Source organism: Plasmodium malariae (assembly GCF_900090045.1).
Source record: "Plasmodium malariae genome assembly, chromosome: 14".
Lineage (NCBI taxonomy): Eukaryota > Apicomplexa > Aconoidasida > Haemosporida > Plasmodiidae > Plasmodium > Plasmodium malariae.
Genome location: NC_041788.1, coordinates 298,236 through 317,496, shown reverse-complemented (window position 1 = coordinate 317,496; position 19,261 = coordinate 298,236). Strand labels below are relative to the sequence as shown.

The window sequence follows — 19,261 nt, the reverse complement described above, 5'->3', positions numbered from 1 at the left end:
AATACGATTAGATTATAGTTTATATTCATAATAAGGAAAATATTTAATATTTTACAAGGGAAATAAACTATTTTTTTGTGATTTTCTAATTTAGCAAATACATAAATAATGTATATATTTATATTTATATTTTTTAAAGGCAAGACACATAAGATTACTTAGAAATAATGAATAATTCTAGAAATGCAAAAACGTATTCATAAGTAAATATTAAGCAAAATATTATTATATAGTTCTATAATTTTTTATAATTTATTATATAATTTATGTATGTGGATTATTATAAATTTTTAAAATCAGGTAACGTGTATTTTATGGAGAACAATTAACTAAGAGTAAAAAAGTGAGACGAAAAAATTGAACCAGAACATAAAGAAAACTATATAAGTTTCTTCATAAATATTTTAAGGAAAGTGATGTATATGAAAAAAATATAATTGTAGTTGTTCTGTTTTGTAAATTAGAAATAATATTTTAATTTTATCTATTTTTTTCTGTTTTTTTATTATTCACTTGAAAGCACAATATTTAGAAGGAACAGTAATCTAGTTTTATATTTTAGATGATTACGATACGTTTTGGAATATAAAATGTTTTTATAATAGGCCTTTCCAGAATTATAATACATAAGGAACAGATATATTTACTCATAGCATTTTTTTCCTCTAAAATAATTTTTAATAAAATATTATTTATATATATATATTAGTGTCGTTGCATTATGCTGCACTTTTAAAATATGTTCTACGAATTATGTATTTTTAAAAGAATAAATAAAAAATAATATATTTGTTCTATAAATAAAAATTGTATAATAACTAAATCATATATTTTTGTAGAATATATTGTAATTTTATCTCCTATGGTATATAGAGATTTAAACCCGTATATTATTCTGCTTGTTAATTTATTTTGTGTAATACATTTTTAAACTAATAAAAATTTATGAAATATTTCTGAAAAAATATCATCTTTAATTTTTCTATTTCTTTCTCGTTCCCTCTCTTTTTTTTTTTTTTTTTTTTTACTATATTCACTTTTCTTTTTAAATAAATTTCATTAATAAAAAAATTAAGTAGATTAATAAAAGTTTGTTTAATTAGAAATAATAATATAAAATAAGCTTAATGAAGAATTATAGTTTTCAAATATTACTGCAGAAAAATAAAAATTAAGCATGTTATTACTTTTAAATTTATTTTTTCACATATATTAGGTAATATACTTGAATTTCGACGTTTTGAATATATTATAATATATAAATAAATGCCCATAGTGAAGTAGTACTAAAGAATGTGCTATAAATAACGTGACAAAAAAAATATTTTTTTCTTCATTTGTTATTATTATAATAATATGATAATAATTATTAATTTATTAGTAATAATTATTTTTTGAAAATAATATTTATTAAAATATAATTATTAATAAGAAAACATAATTAAAAATAGTTATTATTTCCTTAATACGTAGATAAGGGAATTATCTATATTCTCTAGGTTCTATATTCTATGTAAAATTAATATTTAGGAATATAAATAATTTTTTTTTTTTTTTTCATTTTATTTTGAAAGAATTTAATAAATGAATTATCTAATTCTTCAAATATATTAAATAATTATTTAATATGTTTTGAATATTTATTAATTATTTCAAATCATATAATTTTTATTAAAGTTAGTTTTTTATGAATATCATTATGATAAAAATTTTGTAATTTTTTGTTAATGCTATTTTTCTTTGTTTTCATAGTAAAAATATCTTATAGTTATATATATTATCTTTTCATAATAATTTGATAAAAAATAAATTAAAAATTGAAATATATGATTCTTTGTATTTAAGAGTATACAGAAGTAATGTTATTTTACTCCATTAAGAACATATAATAATGTTAAATAACTATATAATAAGGGAACAAATTAAATCACTCTTATTTATTAACGTTGCTGGTTTTATGCTTTTAGGTTGTATATATCCTTTTTGCAGTGATTCTGTATGATAATATTATTTACGGATAATTGTATAATTCATATTTTTCGATTTTTATTAATAAATTTTTTTTTTTTGTTAGATTATTTATTCAATAAATAAGCAAATATTTGAACTTTTCTTTTTTAGAGCATATTTAATAAATCTTTGGACGAGAACTTTCACTTTCGTAAAACATTAAAGGGAAGAACTTACCGTTTACTAACAAAGCATAAACAAGATGAGGATTCAGATATTGCAAATATAAAAGAAGTTATGGCATATAATAAAGTGAATGAAAAAAAAAACAGGTGTAATAATAATGAAGAACTCACAGGGAAAAACAAAATTTATGATGTACGTTTATTAAATAATTCTCGGGGCGATAATAAAGATAAGCAAAGTAAATCTTGTATATATGAAACAAAGGAATATTCCCATCTTGAAAAAAAAATATTCAAGAACCTTGATTACATAGATTTTATTAAAAATAACAAGACAATTAGTGATAAGTTTTACAAAAAAATAATACGTAAAAAATACGGATTACGACTTGTTTTACCATTAATATTGTTCTTATTGTTATCATTTTGCCTCATATTAAATTTTTCATTGGATATGGCACTTAAAAAAGGGTTATTGAATGTATTTAGTTCTTGGTCCAGTTTTACAAATTTAAAAAGCACTTTGGATACTATAGGAGAAGGAACTTTAGGATTTTTTTGGAAAGCTATATTTGGTACAGGGGTTAATTCATTAAGTACGTTATATGTAATTATAATATATTTCTTACCTATCTTCATATTGGGTGTCATATTTTTAATGGCAACCTTTTATTATCATAAGAAAGTTAAGAAATATGAAAAAATTAAGTTCAGAAAAAGGTAACATAAATAATAATTAAGAAATATCTTTATATACTGAAATATTCAGTATGAACTAGTATATTTAATATTTTTACAGATACGTATAATAACAATACTTATAATATCTTGAAGTTTATAAGTTAACTTGCATATATCTGGACTATTATATAGATAACACAAAAAAAAAAAATATAAGTTCTTATTTTTGTGAAAATATGAATATCATAGTGTTTTTTAATTTTTTTTTTATTGTGTTTCTTCAGTTTAATTAAATGTTATGACTTAATATATATATATATGGGTATATGTATATGTGTGACAGGATTTCAATAGCTTTGTACTATATATATATATGTAAGTATAAGTGCTTCATACTTAATAAATAATAGGGTTACTTACGTAATTTTATCCAAATAATGTCTTAATATATATTTGAACTATAAGAATTGGTACTACTTGTTTTTTCTCTTGTTCCATCTTAAAATTATTATATGTTCAAATTATTAAGTAAATGAATGTTTAGTTTTAAATTAAAAATAAGTGTGTCTTGTTTTGCGTGTGAAGAAGCAAAGTGAATTAATGGCCTCGTTTCCGTATATTTTTATGTTTTTTTTAAAAATGAAAGAAAACTTAATGTTTACTCTATACGATATTATCAATTATAAATATATAATGAAATATATTTATTTTAAGAAATCTTTTAAAATACCCTTTATTTTTCAAGGTATTCGTATGATATTACAAATATATAATAAAATAATATTTTACTAAATATGAGGTATTTATTATAGTTTAATAATTTGGGGTTTCTAAACGTTTATTATTTTATTGATTTACTTTATTAAGGAATTAATTAATTTTTGAAAAAATTAAATATATATTACTTTGAAAATTTATAGGTAAATATCATATATATATTTAAATATTATTGTGTTATTAAAAGATTAAACTAAAGAATTAATTTTAATCGTATAATAAGGTTCAATATCTCTAAATTATTTAACTAGTGTTTTTGCTTTTTAAGCAATAATAGATTTCTAAATATATGTTATATAATGATGAAAATGAAATTATTCATTAAAAATAAATAATCCAATTTCCAGAATCATATAATAATGTATACAAATATATTTACATATATTCTATGCTTTTTATGTGAGTATATATATTAGTTGTAGGGTTCTTATTATTTTATAATGTTACAATATTATATATGGTTTATATGTATAAAAATTAATTATTTCGTTTAAGTGTCATTTTAAAAACAAAATAAAAGTAAAAAGAAAAAACATAAATTACTTTTTTAATGATAACAAATAAAAATATAACAATATTTCTGTTACCTCTGTAAGTTTAGATTAGGTCTATTTAAATAGTCAGTGGATATTTTTGGTGAATTATTTAGTAAATATGTTGCTTATATTTTTCAATGAAATAGATTGTGAGTATTTTTAATTATTCAAATCTAATTAATTATATTTGATTTCTTATATATTTAAATGAAAACATTAATATAATATCAAAATATGTTTTAGTTAGAAAATTTATATACACTTTATAATGTATATTTTATTCAATGAAAGAATACTTGCTTTTTTTTTATTTTGTAATATATAGAAATATATATAACTCATATTTATATATCTATATTTATTTTCCTGAAATTAAATAATATATAAAAGTATGATTATCAAATATCAGTAAATTTATAATTTTATATTAAACGTTTAATGCATAAAAGAGTTCAAAAAGTGAGATATTAATATAGTGGAGCAAAAGGAGGAGATTAAATTCTCTTAGTTTTTATATAATGAAGGAATAATCTAATTATTAAGGATTATATTAAATGTTATGAACCATTTTATCTTTATTTTAAATATTTTTTTTATAATAATTGCAAAAAAATTACTTTGGCATTATATAATCTTTCTACATGATAAATGTACATATCTAAATTAATTAGTAGAATAAACCTTATACTACTACATAATATCATGTTAGAAAAACTGACAATGCATTTCTTGTGATTATTAAGTATTTATTTTACTAATTTTACGTTTCTTTAATATTATTAAAATAAAATATAGGAACACTTATAATGCCATTTTTGTACTTTTTGAATAACAATCTTAAAATTAATTTCTACTAGAAGGTAAAAATTGTACTACAGAAAATATATATAAACAATACTGAGTAAGCATAATTTAATTATGACTATTTTGTAAAAATTCTTAGTAAAATTAATAAAATTTATTGATATATAATTGTTTTTATTTTTTAGTCAATAATAATTTCAAGAATAATACATCAAATGTATTTTTATGTCACCTTGTTAATATTGGATTATACTTATATATAAGCATAAATTCTGAAGTATTTTTTTTTTTTTTTTTTGTAAATATATTTACATACTGTAATACATAGTAATATAAGTAAATACAGAAATTTTATAATTCAAAAAGTTTCTTTTAAAATGGCAGAAGTAATATTTTTGTTTTTTCTTCTGAAAGCTTTAATTCCATTCTTTACATGCATATTATAATTTTTTCATAACTGAAGGTTATTTTAATATTTCTTTTTATATATATATATATATATATATGTTTAATTTTCCTATTTACAATTCAAAATTCAGGAACATTTACAAAAGAGCACTGTTATCAATTCTTTTATAAAAATCCCAGTAAATTTAGCAGAGTAGACGATGCTAAATTAACAGGTGTTTTAGATTCTAGTGATCCACTTCTGAGAAGTATTTCGTTATCGCTAACTGAATACTATGAAAATTCTCGTATTTGGCATGAATTGGAGAAGGGGAATACTTCGTTGTGTGATTATTTGAATGATTGGTTAAACAATAAAAAACTAATTTGTACTTCTGGGGGATCCTGTCAAAATAATAATACATTATGGGATAAATACATAGAATCATTATGGATCATATTAAGTAATGTTGAAACATAAATAGAAGGACAAAAAAAAAAAAAGACTGGTGCCTAAGGAAAAAAAATAATCTAAGGACTTATCCTTTACCTTATGATTGGATACCGAAGAGCTGTAAAAATTCTGAAATTGATTATTCAGAATATTTTATTCCTCTATCTGTGTGTTGCGCATCATTTGGAATAATACTTATTTGTATATTTATATATAAAGTAATACAGAAACTGTTCCCTTTATAAATATGAATATTCTAACATTCTAACATTTATTCTTTTTCCACGATGTTTAAAATTTAACATATATATAATTATTAATCGATTTTTTTCCTTTTAAATAACAGTTTTCTACGCTTGGATATTGTTTGGATAGACATATTAGAAAGATAAAGAAAAATTACAAAAATATTAATGTAGAAGTAATAAATGAATCATTAGAAAATTCTTCTGAAAATGTATCTTCACAAATTCAAAATAGAAAAAATTACATATTTTATCATTCCGTACAAAACTAAATATTTTAAAATAGATATGTATGTTATTTTATTAAAAGAATAAGTGAAATCCTTAAGGATAAATTATTATAGTATGAATTGAACTTAATTTTACAGACATATTATATTGTATTTTATATTCTCTACCATTTATATACAATAATATTTATTAATAATGTTTGTAAACAACATTGTTCTTTCATTATGAAAAATTATAATAATTTATAATTATAGAAAAAAATTATCAATTTATTAATATATTATATAATGTTTCAGTTGCATATATAGTATATCAGTAGGAATGAACTGTATTCATTTAAGAAAGTTCATGTTGTTTTATCATACATTATTATATTATTATAAAGATTTACAATGAAATTATAAATAAATATTTCTGTTAGATATTTATGTTAATATGACAGTTATTACATGAAAAGATGATAGTCTAAATATTACATATTTAATAATACATTAACATTTTAGTGTATATAAATTTTTGCAATATATTTTAAAAATAATATTTCACCAATAGTTTAAAAAAATAAAGATTATTTATCTGTTTTTTTATCTATATTATTTATAAATATATATATTATATTTTTCATAGACATATGAATATTATAGAAAGGAAATAAGAAACTACAAGTGTATTAAGTCCTAATATTTGACGATTATAAACAGATATATATAGTTGTTCATTTTTAAGTATGTAAGTATATGTAAATATAATATGTGTTACAATGATAATTTTTGAATATTTAAAATGTAAGAGAATAAAAACTTAGTATATTTTTATTTTTGTATAAATATATTTTTTCATTTTACAAAAATATTATATTTAATTTAATAAATTTTACGAATATTCTTGTCATTATAATGTTACTAATAAGTGTAATTTATCCCATAGATCAAAAAAATCACTGTATTATATATATTTTTTACTAATAGTACCTGAAAATTAAATAGAGATATTCATTTAATATTGTAATAGTAATGCATAATAATGATAAATGTTTACTGTTTTAATAATCAATTGTTTAATAAGTTAGTGGACAACTATTTGAATTAAGAAATATTTCGAATTAATTTCCTCTTAGGAATATCTATATGTGCGACAATCATAATAAAAAATAAATGTTAAAAAAGAAATAAAAATTATGTTGTTTTTATCAAACATATATAATAAGAACACGATATTTGTGGGATATATATATATATATATATATTCTTTAAATAAAACACTTTTAAAAGAAAATTTCAATAAAGATGCATCACAAGAATGTGTTAATAATGCAAATTATCTTACTTTAGCAAATAAATAATTTTAATATATTTATTGTTGAAAAATGTTAAAAACTTTTCAAGAGTAATTATAGAGATTTAGAATAACTTTTACGTATAAATGTATGTTAAATATTAGTTATATACGAAGGAATAATATTTTTTCATAGTAAAATAAAAAAAATAAAATAAAATTATCATTCTAATGCTTATTGATTATTTATAATTATGCATATAATGAAGTATTTAAAGAGGTTCATTAGTTTACGAAATAAGCCCACAAATCTATAAGTGTTTAATAAATTTCATTTAATTCTTAAAATATAATGAATATTCGGCATAGTTATTGATAATAATATTAAGAGGTAAAATTTATATATATTATATAAATATATTTATTTATATATTCTTTAATTTTTCCCTTATTTCATTAATATATCATATTTATTAGTAGAGAATTATTTACCCTTAATGTTTATATGCATGTATATTATACATAATAAACTATATAACTAATATATTTTATATTATATGAAATATTAGGAGCACGTTAAATTATATTGTATTTTAAGATTATTAAATTTATATTATAATCATAAAATATTCCTTTAGAAGTATTCTTTGTTCTTTTAGTATATTATATTTTTTTTTAATATTCAGTGTTCCAGAAAACACAAATATACATGGAGTATGTATATAAATTATGGCACATATAAATAAAAGCTCATTCAAAAGAACAATATTATAAATTAAGATAAATAAGCGTTCAAATTTAATAGCAAAATATTTATATATTACGAAAAAATGATATATACATTATTAATTTTATAATATATATACAGATATTATATGAAGCAGAACAATGGTATTACCAAAAAATATATCCATTTATATTCAAATTATGGTAAAAATGTTTTTTGAATATAATTAATTTTTATCATTTCACCAAATAAATATAAAATGAATAAAAATAAAACAATATACTGATTATATTAATTTCCACGTGATAAGTTAAATAAATAAATATATATATATATATAAAAGCATTTAATGTAGAATATTTTTGAAGATTTACTAATTTATATAAAGAAAAAATAAAATATTAAATGGACGTATATATATTAATGAAAATGCTTCATACAATGAACCATTTATTATTATTATTAACGAAATAGTTTTTAAATTGAGTACTTCAATAATCTTAAATAAACATAATTGTAAATTAATTCTTATTTTTTTTTTTAAATTAGACATAATGAAAAATGTACTCAAAAAATTTGAATTCCTTAAAAAAATATTATTTATAATTATATTTAATGATGATTAAAACGAATATTTCAGTCATTATATTTTAAAGAAAGAATTGGGATATGTATTAATAATTAAATTAGTATTTATATATGGGTTATATATATATTTATATCCTTATTATTTTTTGTTAAGCAGTATTACACCAATAATAACAAAGAATGTAACAGTAAAAACGTTTTTGTTGCCATCATAGAATTGAACAGAAATGTATATATTATTTAAATATTCGTAACTTCAATTTGAGAAATATGAATTTTACAAAAAACTGATTTTTAAAGTATTTTTTTTCTTCTTTATATTAATTGTAAAAAAATATAAGTTTTTTTTTGAAGAATTAAGTAGGTTAGTAAAAATATTATTTATGTTAAATAAAAAGAAAAAAAAAAGGTAAGTGTTATTGAAAAAAATTATTCTTGAAAATAGTAAACATCTTGACTCCATATTATGTCGTGAATTAAATAATGTTTCCTAATTAAAGGACCCTCGAAATTATAGATATTATTTAATGTATTTTCTGAGTTATTAAATAAAATATATAAAAAATAATTATGACAATTAAAATGTGAATACATAAAATATGTAAATATAACATTCATTTTTAAATAATATAAAAAAAAAAAAAAATTATAAATGTTAGAATATCTAATAATATTAAAAATGAAATGTGAATATAAGTATTTATATAACGTATGATATATATGTATCGTAAGACAAAATAAAGTTAGCAAGAATATTCATTAAATTAAATTTTGAAAAAATATATTTTATTTTTATTCCTATGATTGATATCATAGTAACTTTGTAGCATGAAGAAAAATAAGCGCTATGAATAATAGAAAATATTAGTAATCATTATTTTTATATTATAAATTATCATTAATGGAATACAAAATATTCGTTATAGTATATAATTAGTTAATATAAATATAAACGTTTTGAATTTAAATATATTTAAACTTTTGTATGTTACATATTTTATATATAACCCAATTGTTTTCTGAATCTATAATATCAATACAATATATTAAGTGATATTATATTAGTCTTTATAAAATTTAAGCAAATAAAAAAAGAAAGGTACCTTAGAAGAATTTTTAAAAAATATGCTTTAAAAATATAATTTAATTAAATTAAATTTTTGAAATTATACTATTCATTACTAAAATTAATGTCAATATAAGTTTATTATTAACTTTTTTTTGGTACTTATTAAAAGTATATAATTAACTAAAAGAATGTGAAATATAATATTGAATTATATAATAATACATAATATAAGAAATTATTGTCTATAAATTAATTTTAATTCATAATTAAAGGATGTATACATACAAGGAAAAATGTGAAGTCATTGTGGATATAAAGAAAACATTTGGAAATAACGTTTAATATATTATTTAACTATATTTTGTAGTATTTCAAATTTTTTTAATTTATATAAAAGAAATAAATTCTCTTTTTTTACTTATGATACTTTTTAGTATACTTATATTTAGAGGAATACAGCATAAAATTGAGTAATATTCAGAATATTTTTAATTATAAGTACAAAATTTAGATTTTTTATATTTATAATTTTTAACAAGTGCATACGATATTATTATTTTTACTGAAATCTATTTTATCTTTTAACTAATATAAAAATTGATAATAGTTAAAGGAAGAATAAAATTAAAATTTTTTTTGAGATTTTATTGAATAGAATGGATTTTATTCATTCTCTTCATTTTTACAGCATTAAAGTTATTATCATCCTAAAACTATTTAATTAATCCGAAAGGATATTTTTCACTTATTTCTTTTGAAATTTTATTATATGAAATCTTTGATGTTATATTAATCAATAAAAATATGAATAAAAGTATATGTATATATAAAAATGTAAAAAAAATTGTATAATATAATAATTGGGTAATATATTTTACAGTTAAATTAGACCTATACTGGAGGGATAGAAAAGTATGGACGACTAAACTTTTTGTATTATACATGATAATAAATAGAAAAAGTTATAGAATTATTCAATCATTATTTTATATTATATTTTTCTTACTGTAAGAATGATTATATAACATATATATAACTGTTTTGTTGCTTCCCTTTTATGTCATAAAAAAAAATAAATTAAAGTACTTCTGTTAACTATTATTATATATTTTTGTAATCTACGTGTTATTATAAAATAAAAAAAATATATCTTATATTATTATTATAAATAAATCATATTTTTAAAATATACTTGAAATATATTTATTAGAAAAAATAAAATATCATTGTGTGTGATATTCTATTTAAACTTTAGCATAAATTACTATTTATTCCTTAATACATATAATATAAGAAGTTAATACGAAAAATACAAAAATATCGGGTTTTCTAAAATTCTTGTAATAAAGATGGTTTTTACATGTTATAATCATTAAATGAAATATTATTAGAAAGTTAATGTGCATTTATTTTGTTGTAAATAATTAATAAAAAATATTATGTACTGATAAAAAGTTAATATTTAAATTTCTTATATATTATAGCTCATAATGTAAATATTGATATAGGATTTTTACATACAAAATAAACAACTATATATATTTCGAATAATTATAAATGAATTCATATTATTTTATTTTAATGAAAGTTTATTTTTCTATATTTAAATAAAATTAAGACAGATATTGTATAATATTTTTATAAAGTTATATATTCTTGTACATACAATAAAATGTATTAAAATTATATATAATTTATTGAATATTTACGAAACGATAATAAAAAAAAATTTTAAATTAATTGTAGCATCCTCCATAATTAGAAGTTTGTTTTATTATTATTAACTTTTTTTTTAAGGAATATATCAGAATATTAAATATTTATATGATGAAACAAAAAATTAAAGCATTCTTATCTATTAAAATATCTGCTGTTATACTTTTAACGTGTACATTTTATATTTTCAATGATGTGATATGATAATATTATTTTATAATATTTGTGTTATTCTTATTTGTGTGTGCTTTATTATTGCTGAAACGATTTCCTACCAATATATTTATCATACTATTAAATAAAAGCACTTATTTATTTATTTTTTATAGAGTATTCTTAACAAATCATTGTATGAGGAGCACAATAATGGCATAAAATTTTATTAAAGAAGTAATCGATTACTAGCTAAATATAAATATGATAAGGATTCAAGTTTTGTTGAGATAAAAGAACACATAAATAATAATGCAGGGTTTCAGAAAAAATGTACATCTAATAATGAAGTAATAATAAAAGGAATAAATATGCAATCTAATAGATCTTCATTAAATAAAGCACAATACTATACAGAAGTTACGGATTATGATAATGGAATTTTTGATGGAAAATATTTCCATATTGAAAAAAAATTGATAAAAAAAAAGGATTATGATAATTTCCTTTAAAGAAACAACAGAATATGCGATATAGCTTTAAAAAAAATAAAATTTAAAAGTTACGGATTTGGATTTGTTATTTTATTTCTTATATTATTACTGGGAATAGGATTAACCATATTAAAAGGATTAAAATTGGTGGATGATCTTCTAAAGATAAAACCAATTCAGGAATTATGTACACTTATAAAGAAAATTGCAGGTTTAACGAATGCTCAATATATAAGTATTTTTCTAGTCTTATTTTCTATAATTATCGTTATATTAGGTATCATAATTATAGTAACAATTCCTAAGATTTTAATAAATAATGAAAAATATAAAAAAATAAAGTTTATGATTGAGTAAAATAAAAAATATAGAATATATATTTTTCTCTAATGAAATTATTAATAGAAATTAACGTATATAATATATTTAGTAATATATTATTAATAAACATAACTATCATCTCCATAATTTTATAAATACGTATGCAAATATATGGTCTTTTTTGATGCACGAATGAAAAATATTATGTTTAGTCATTTGAGAATTTGAAAAATTTATTGCTTATAATATGTAATTTAAATATTTTTTAAGTCTAATTAAATGAACGTGGTATAATATATATATATATATGTTTTATGTAGTTAGAATCATATGACAAATATGTGTTTGTGCTTTATAATTAATATACAATAGAAGAATTCATATAATTTAATAAAATCGCGGTAATTTTTGTTAGCATGAAAATGCTCTACATTTTATATAATACGTTATAATCTAAAATGATAATTTAATAACTAAATTAAAAATATGTTCTATTAATTTTAAATTGATAACAAGTATTTATTATTTTGTATTTATTGGAAAAAAAGTATATAATATGTTGCACGAATGTGTATATTATTAATAATTATAATATGATAACATTTTTTTGTTATTTTTTCTCGCATATATTAACCCATTATTGTGAAACCTTGCATAATTTGTAAGGCACTATCCTATTAATTTTTGTATAAACACCTTTCAATCTACTATGAATTTTAATTAATAATTAAATACGTTAATTCACGATAGTCAATATTTATATTTAGTATAAATGTGTTTCTTTATAAGATAAAACTGTGATAGTACTTGTAATTCACTTTTTATATTATATAGTGAATGCACAATAATTATCATAAAAAAAGTACTTTGTAACATGTTAATACTTAGTAGTTAATCATGATGTAAAAAAAAATATGATAAAAAAAAAAAATATAGGGAACACATTTAACTTGAATCTTCATTAATATTATACATTTAGTGGGGGAAACATTAATACAATAGAAAATTAGGCAATATGGATCAACAAAATAAATAAGATAAAAAATTATTAACGAAATAGAATAATATAAGATATAAAAAAATAAATAAAATAATTATTGAGGTCAGTTAAATATGGATACTTAATAAATAAACATGACATAATGTCTTTGTATATATTATAGAAGAAGCAATTTCTTGCCATAAAACTTTTCCATCTGGTAGGAATAAATAATCTGAAAATATTTGAATTTCTTCATGAAGATGATTTATGTTAAGAAATAATTTTTATGAATATTATTATAACACAATAATATCGAGTACAATGTTCTTCTAATAAAATTCTTCGCATTTAGCATACAACATCTGTTCTACAAATTTATCGAAATGATTCATACAAAGAAGATAATTCTAAAGATTAATAATGTCCAAAATTTTAAAATTAACATATATATTGTTATTCAATTAAAATAATAAACAAAAAGACAACAATTTAAAAATTTCATAAAAAAAATAGTTAAATTAGAATTTTTGGGAAAATAACTGAAACAAATATATATGAGAAGCCTTACTATATATATAAATAAAAAAAATAATAAAATAAAGAATAATTTAAAAATTTACATTTTCATATTAAATGTCTGAGTAAATAATTGTATAAGAACACACCAAAATTTAAATGATATATAATCATTAAGGGGAAAAAGAATAATATTAATCACATATTCTTAGATAAGAGTAATATATAATTTTCATGTTATATAAAAGTTTGGTTCTTACGTATACGTATATTATAATCATAAATACATAAAATTTTAAGGACATTAAAATAGAGACGTGTTTTTTAAAGATTTACAAGAATCTTTCTGTGAGTATTATACGTGTAAATGTTTGAAAATTCACTTATACTTATTTGATTTCTTTTTCAACGATTTAGTAAAAATTCCAATTACTTTATAGTAAAATTAAAACATTGACTTGCAAAACGATTAATAAGGAATATGTTTCTTTTTTTAGTGTACCCTTTAATATGTACTTATATATGTATTGTCTTGAGGGATATATTTAATAAACATTTATATTATTTCTTAAATTTTGTAAATGCACCTAAAATTTATATAGTATATTTGATGCACAGCAGTAAAAAAATATATTCTTAGTTTTTTTGTAAATTTTAATGTTTCATTATTTTTTCAATTTTTATTTTATAGTATTAATCAACTTAAGTATTATAGAAAAATATATATATTTCTGTATTTAAATATATTCTAATGAACAATATTTATTTGTATGTTATAATTAATATGAAGTAGCAGAGTTCATATAGCTTTGTTGAAATGCTATTATTTATATTTTAAATAAAAAATTGTTTCGATTTTTTATTTTGTACTAGTTTAAAATGACTATATGTTTTGATAATTAAAAAAATGTATTATTACAATTAAATTAAAAATAAATATGCTCTTTTTTGTATGTAATGATTCAAAGTGTATATATTTTGTTCCAGTGATATATGTATAACGAATAATTAAATTATAACCTTTTTTTTTTTCTTACTTTCTTGTATTAATCCGTTGGTATGAAATCCTACATAATTTAAATAGTATCCCGTTAATATATGAGTTAGTATATTAGCAATGAAAACTAATATTTAATAATAATTAATTATGCTAAATCAGGATAATTTACAACAGTACACAGTTTGATTGTGCTCCATCTTGATCAAATTGTTTTGGGAACATATATTTTTATCTTTATAGAGAACAAAGGATGTATAATATTTACCTAAAAGAAATTAGTATGTAATATATTAAAATATTTTTGCTACTATGGTAAACAAGAAAATTAAAAAGCTCATAAGCTTACTATTTTTTTATAATTTTATAGTTGTATGGCATAGAAAAAGCATCCTTTAATACTATAAAAATCTAGTTCTTTGTAAAATAAAAAAAAATTAATATCATTTGTAAATTATTCTTAGTACATAAATGAACGCATTATTATTATATGATATCGTGCATCAATAAATGGTATAATATATCAATAGATATATCATATATTTGCATGATATATATATTTCATTACTAAAAAATATTATTATATATAGAATTATTAGATCTTTCGGTACAATATTCTATAATAAATTGTAACAATTATAGATTAACTAGAACTACTTATAATAGTACGTGTTATTCGTATATTTCATATATTGAATATATTATGAACAAATTTTATAAAAGATATAAAGTTACTAATTCATGAAATACTTGTTCAAGTATGCTTAGGTCATATATAAATATTATGATATAGTATTACTTATTTATATAAGGAACGAACAATGATAAAATGGAAATTTATGATTGAATGATAATTTTATTCATCACTACTTTATATTTTATTGTAAACTAAGACTTTCAATTAATAAAAAGTTAATTACATTCTAATTAATGAAACGAATAAAATGTAACATAAGGTATATATTTTATAAAGGGAATAGATACATTCTGACTATAAAAATTCAAATAAAAATGCATAAAATGTAACGAAAGTTGAAGGCATCTATTTTTATTATTAATAGAATATATCATGGAATACATGATTATCCTACAAATGTCTGTTATATATGAGTGGCAAATTAGTTAATTGTTCGGAAATCTATAAATAAAATCTTTTAGACTATATTATTTTTTTTTAAATATTTATGTTTTAAACTTATATTTTTATATGGTGAATATTAAAATGCAATGCATCTATAAAGATCTCTTTTAAACCATTTTAATAGCCATTATGAATTAATAATACTTAAAATAAATAAACTTAAGTGCACCCAACAATATGTGCTATATTATACATAATAAAATATAATATAGAACGTATTATAACTCAAATAATAATACACATTTTAAAATATTTGCAAAAATACAGAATACATTAGCTGTTTAATGAACAAAATAAATAATATATAATATTCCATCACTTTAACAAAATGTTCCCAAAATTACGAATATTCTCGCGTTACATAAAATATGAATAATTCTTTGTGATATAAACTTTTATTCATATAATTACATAGTTAATAAATGCTAGTGAGTAATATCATATTCCGTTACAATATTCTAAATGGATACGTGATCTGAAAACACCAATTAATGTTATAATAACAGTAAATATAATACATTAACTTGTACTTGATATACTATTCAATAAAGGATTCACTGAAAAGTTACAGGATTTACAAGAAGTATTTTATATATATTTATTCAGATTTTGTTTAATTTAACTCTTAGATATACTACATAAGTAATTTGTCGAGTGCACGTTTAGCATAACAGAATTGAAGGAGAGTATATATAATGAAAATAAATTATGAAAAATCGTGCATATTATTTGTTATTATTACCTCATAAAAATTATTGATTTCTATATATTTCAATTCAAAAATGGAAAATATGTCAAAACGAAATCCATATGTCACTTATAAAAGGTTGTAATGGAAAAATTAACTTTGAAATTATAAATATTTATTAATTTATCTTGATGGTTCCTTTTCTATTTACTATCATGGAATTTCATATATTCTTTCAAATTTTATATTTTTAGTAGTAATCCTAATATAGATGGCTGAAATAGAAGTACCTTAAACATTTTAAATTATAGAACTGCATAAAAATTAATAATAATAAAAGGAAAAATAAGTTACGTAATAAAAAAAAAATTATATATATATATATAATTCAATTAACTTTATTATTCTGAATTAACTTTATGTATTATTTGGAATGTAAGGTAAAGAAAAAACTTAGGTATTAAGATTTAACAAAATAAATAAAATGAAAATTAATTACTTGATTAGAATAATCTAAAAAGCAATACAAATAATTAAAATTATATATGGATTAATGCAAAAATGTTTAATAAATGATCTTTAAATAACGTTATTTTTTATAACACAAAGGAATTAATTCTATACTTTATTTACCGGTCAAAAAAGTTATATTATGTGAAAATATTAAACGTTACAAATATGGAATATTTCTACTGAGTGAAAATTATTATGAACTTAATTTATATATTTAATTAAAACATTTTATTATCTAGTATACTGTTTTTCTCAGGTAAATTATGTAAATTTACATGTAGTACTGATTTGTGAAAAAATGCTAAATTAACTCACGTAGAGATGACAACTATAAAATTTAAGAATATTATATATTTTAAAAATTACATACGTATTTAATTACAAATGAATGTAAAACATTATATACAATCAAAAAACTAAATAAAATTATTAGTAAAAATATAACTTCGACAAAAAAATTAATACAAGAATATACAAGCGATTATCTCACATATAAAATTAAAAAAAAAAATGAAGAAAAAAAAGAATAAGTTAAAAATTTACATTTTATTATGGAATATATGAAAAGATTACCATATAAATGAACAGAATACTTATAAATGTACTATTTAAACTAAGCGATATATGAATAACGCAAAAAGGATTTTATTAGATAAAAACTGAAAAGTGTATAATCCATATATTACATATATAATAGAAGTTTTTATGAAATTTTAAATACTTAAGTTTCATTTACATCAATGTAACTGGATTGAGTTCAAAAATTTAAAGGAATCATTTTTCCGTAAAAGCCTTATGAGAGGTCGTTAATCTTAATATTTTACTTTGGCTTTTACTTTTTGTTTTGTTCTAAATTTTTCCTTGCGTTTGTTCCTAAATTTGGATTTCTATTTGTCCCTAAATTTGGTTTTCTATTTGTTCCTAAATTAGGTTTTCTATTTTTTCCTAAATTTGGATTTTTATTTTTCCCTAAATTTGTTGTTGCGTTTGGTCCTGAATTTGGTTTTGTGTTTGTCTCTGAATTTTTCCTTGCGTTTGTGCTTAAATTTGACCCTGTTTTTAAATCTTCACTGTTTATTTTATCGATTTTTTTCGATATGGAGTACGAAGAAACAATCAAATGAAAAAAAAATAATGGTGGCATCACAATATAAGCTAGTTTTATAAATAAAGGTAAGGGGTTAAATGTGATCATATATCTTGCTAAAAACGGAATCATAGCAATAAGCATAGATTTCATTACTGAATTAGATGTACCTCCTAATGTTGTTTGCAGTTTTTTTTTAATAAATGGTAGTCTTCGTACTTCTTTTTCATAGTCTTCATCTAATTGTTTTATATATTTACATAAAAATGATTGATTATTTTTTTCTGCTGATAAATTTTTTCTATTTTGATAAGACCCTTCCTTTAATTTCTTATGTTCTTTTCCATATTGGTTATGACTTTTTAATGAATTAGGTTGTTTATGATCTGTGTATTTATCTGTATCTTTCAAAGATAATTTTAAATTCGGGGAGGTTAGAACTGCAGATCCGAGTAAAATTCTGATTACTTTTTTGTGTGATATATTACTTCGGTATATTTTCTTAATAAATAATTTGTCAAAGGTATTTTTCTAAAATTTATGGTAAATATTTAAAAAAATATATATGATTCAACATAAATAAAATTATAGTTTTAAAGTAAAAATGTAATACTACAAAAATAATACAAAACTTGTTCTATATAATAATAATCCGACCTCATAGGAATACAGGCACATCCATATTAAAAGGGAAAATGAAAAAATTTTAATGAAATGGGGAAATTTATTTATTTTCTCCATCAT

The 19,261-nt window shown here is 18.9% G+C and overlaps 2 protein-coding genes and 2 pseudogenes across 2 annotated transcripts, besides 2 other annotated features; 3 read left to right on the top strand and 1 right to left on the bottom strand.

Annotated features, from left to right (window-relative positions):
* Positions 1-1,891: 1,891 nt before the first annotated feature.
* PmUG01_14014900 (fam-l protein) lies at positions 1,892-2,859 on the top strand (the record flags this gene model as incomplete). Its single annotated transcript, XM_029007696.1, has 2 exons — positions 1,892-1,996; positions 2,122-2,859. 2 exons carry the CDS (start codon positions 1,892-1,894, stop codon positions 2,857-2,859), a joined length of 843 nt encoding a protein of 280 aa, XP_028864059.1.
* Positions 2,860-5,438: 2,579 nt separating this feature from the next.
* Positions 5,439-6,291, top strand: PmUG01_14014850 (annotated as a pseudogene).
* Positions 5,439-6,291: a sequence feature (PIR protein, pseudogene).
* Positions 6,292-11,736: 5,445 nt separating this feature from the next.
* PmUG01_14014800 lies at positions 11,737-12,629 on the top strand (annotated as a pseudogene).
* Positions 11,737-12,629: a sequence feature (fam-m protein, pseudogene).
* A 5,633-nt stretch (positions 12,630-18,262) lies between these two features.
* Positions 18,263-19,261, bottom strand: PmUG01_14014700 (Plasmodium exported protein, unknown function; the record flags this gene model as incomplete). The annotated part of the gene is made up of 2 exons (XM_029007695.1): positions 18,263-19,048; positions 19,175-19,261. The coding sequence occupies 2 exons, from the start codon at positions 19,259-19,261 to the stop codon at positions 18,263-18,265; spliced, it is 873 nt and encodes a 290-aa protein (XP_028864058.1).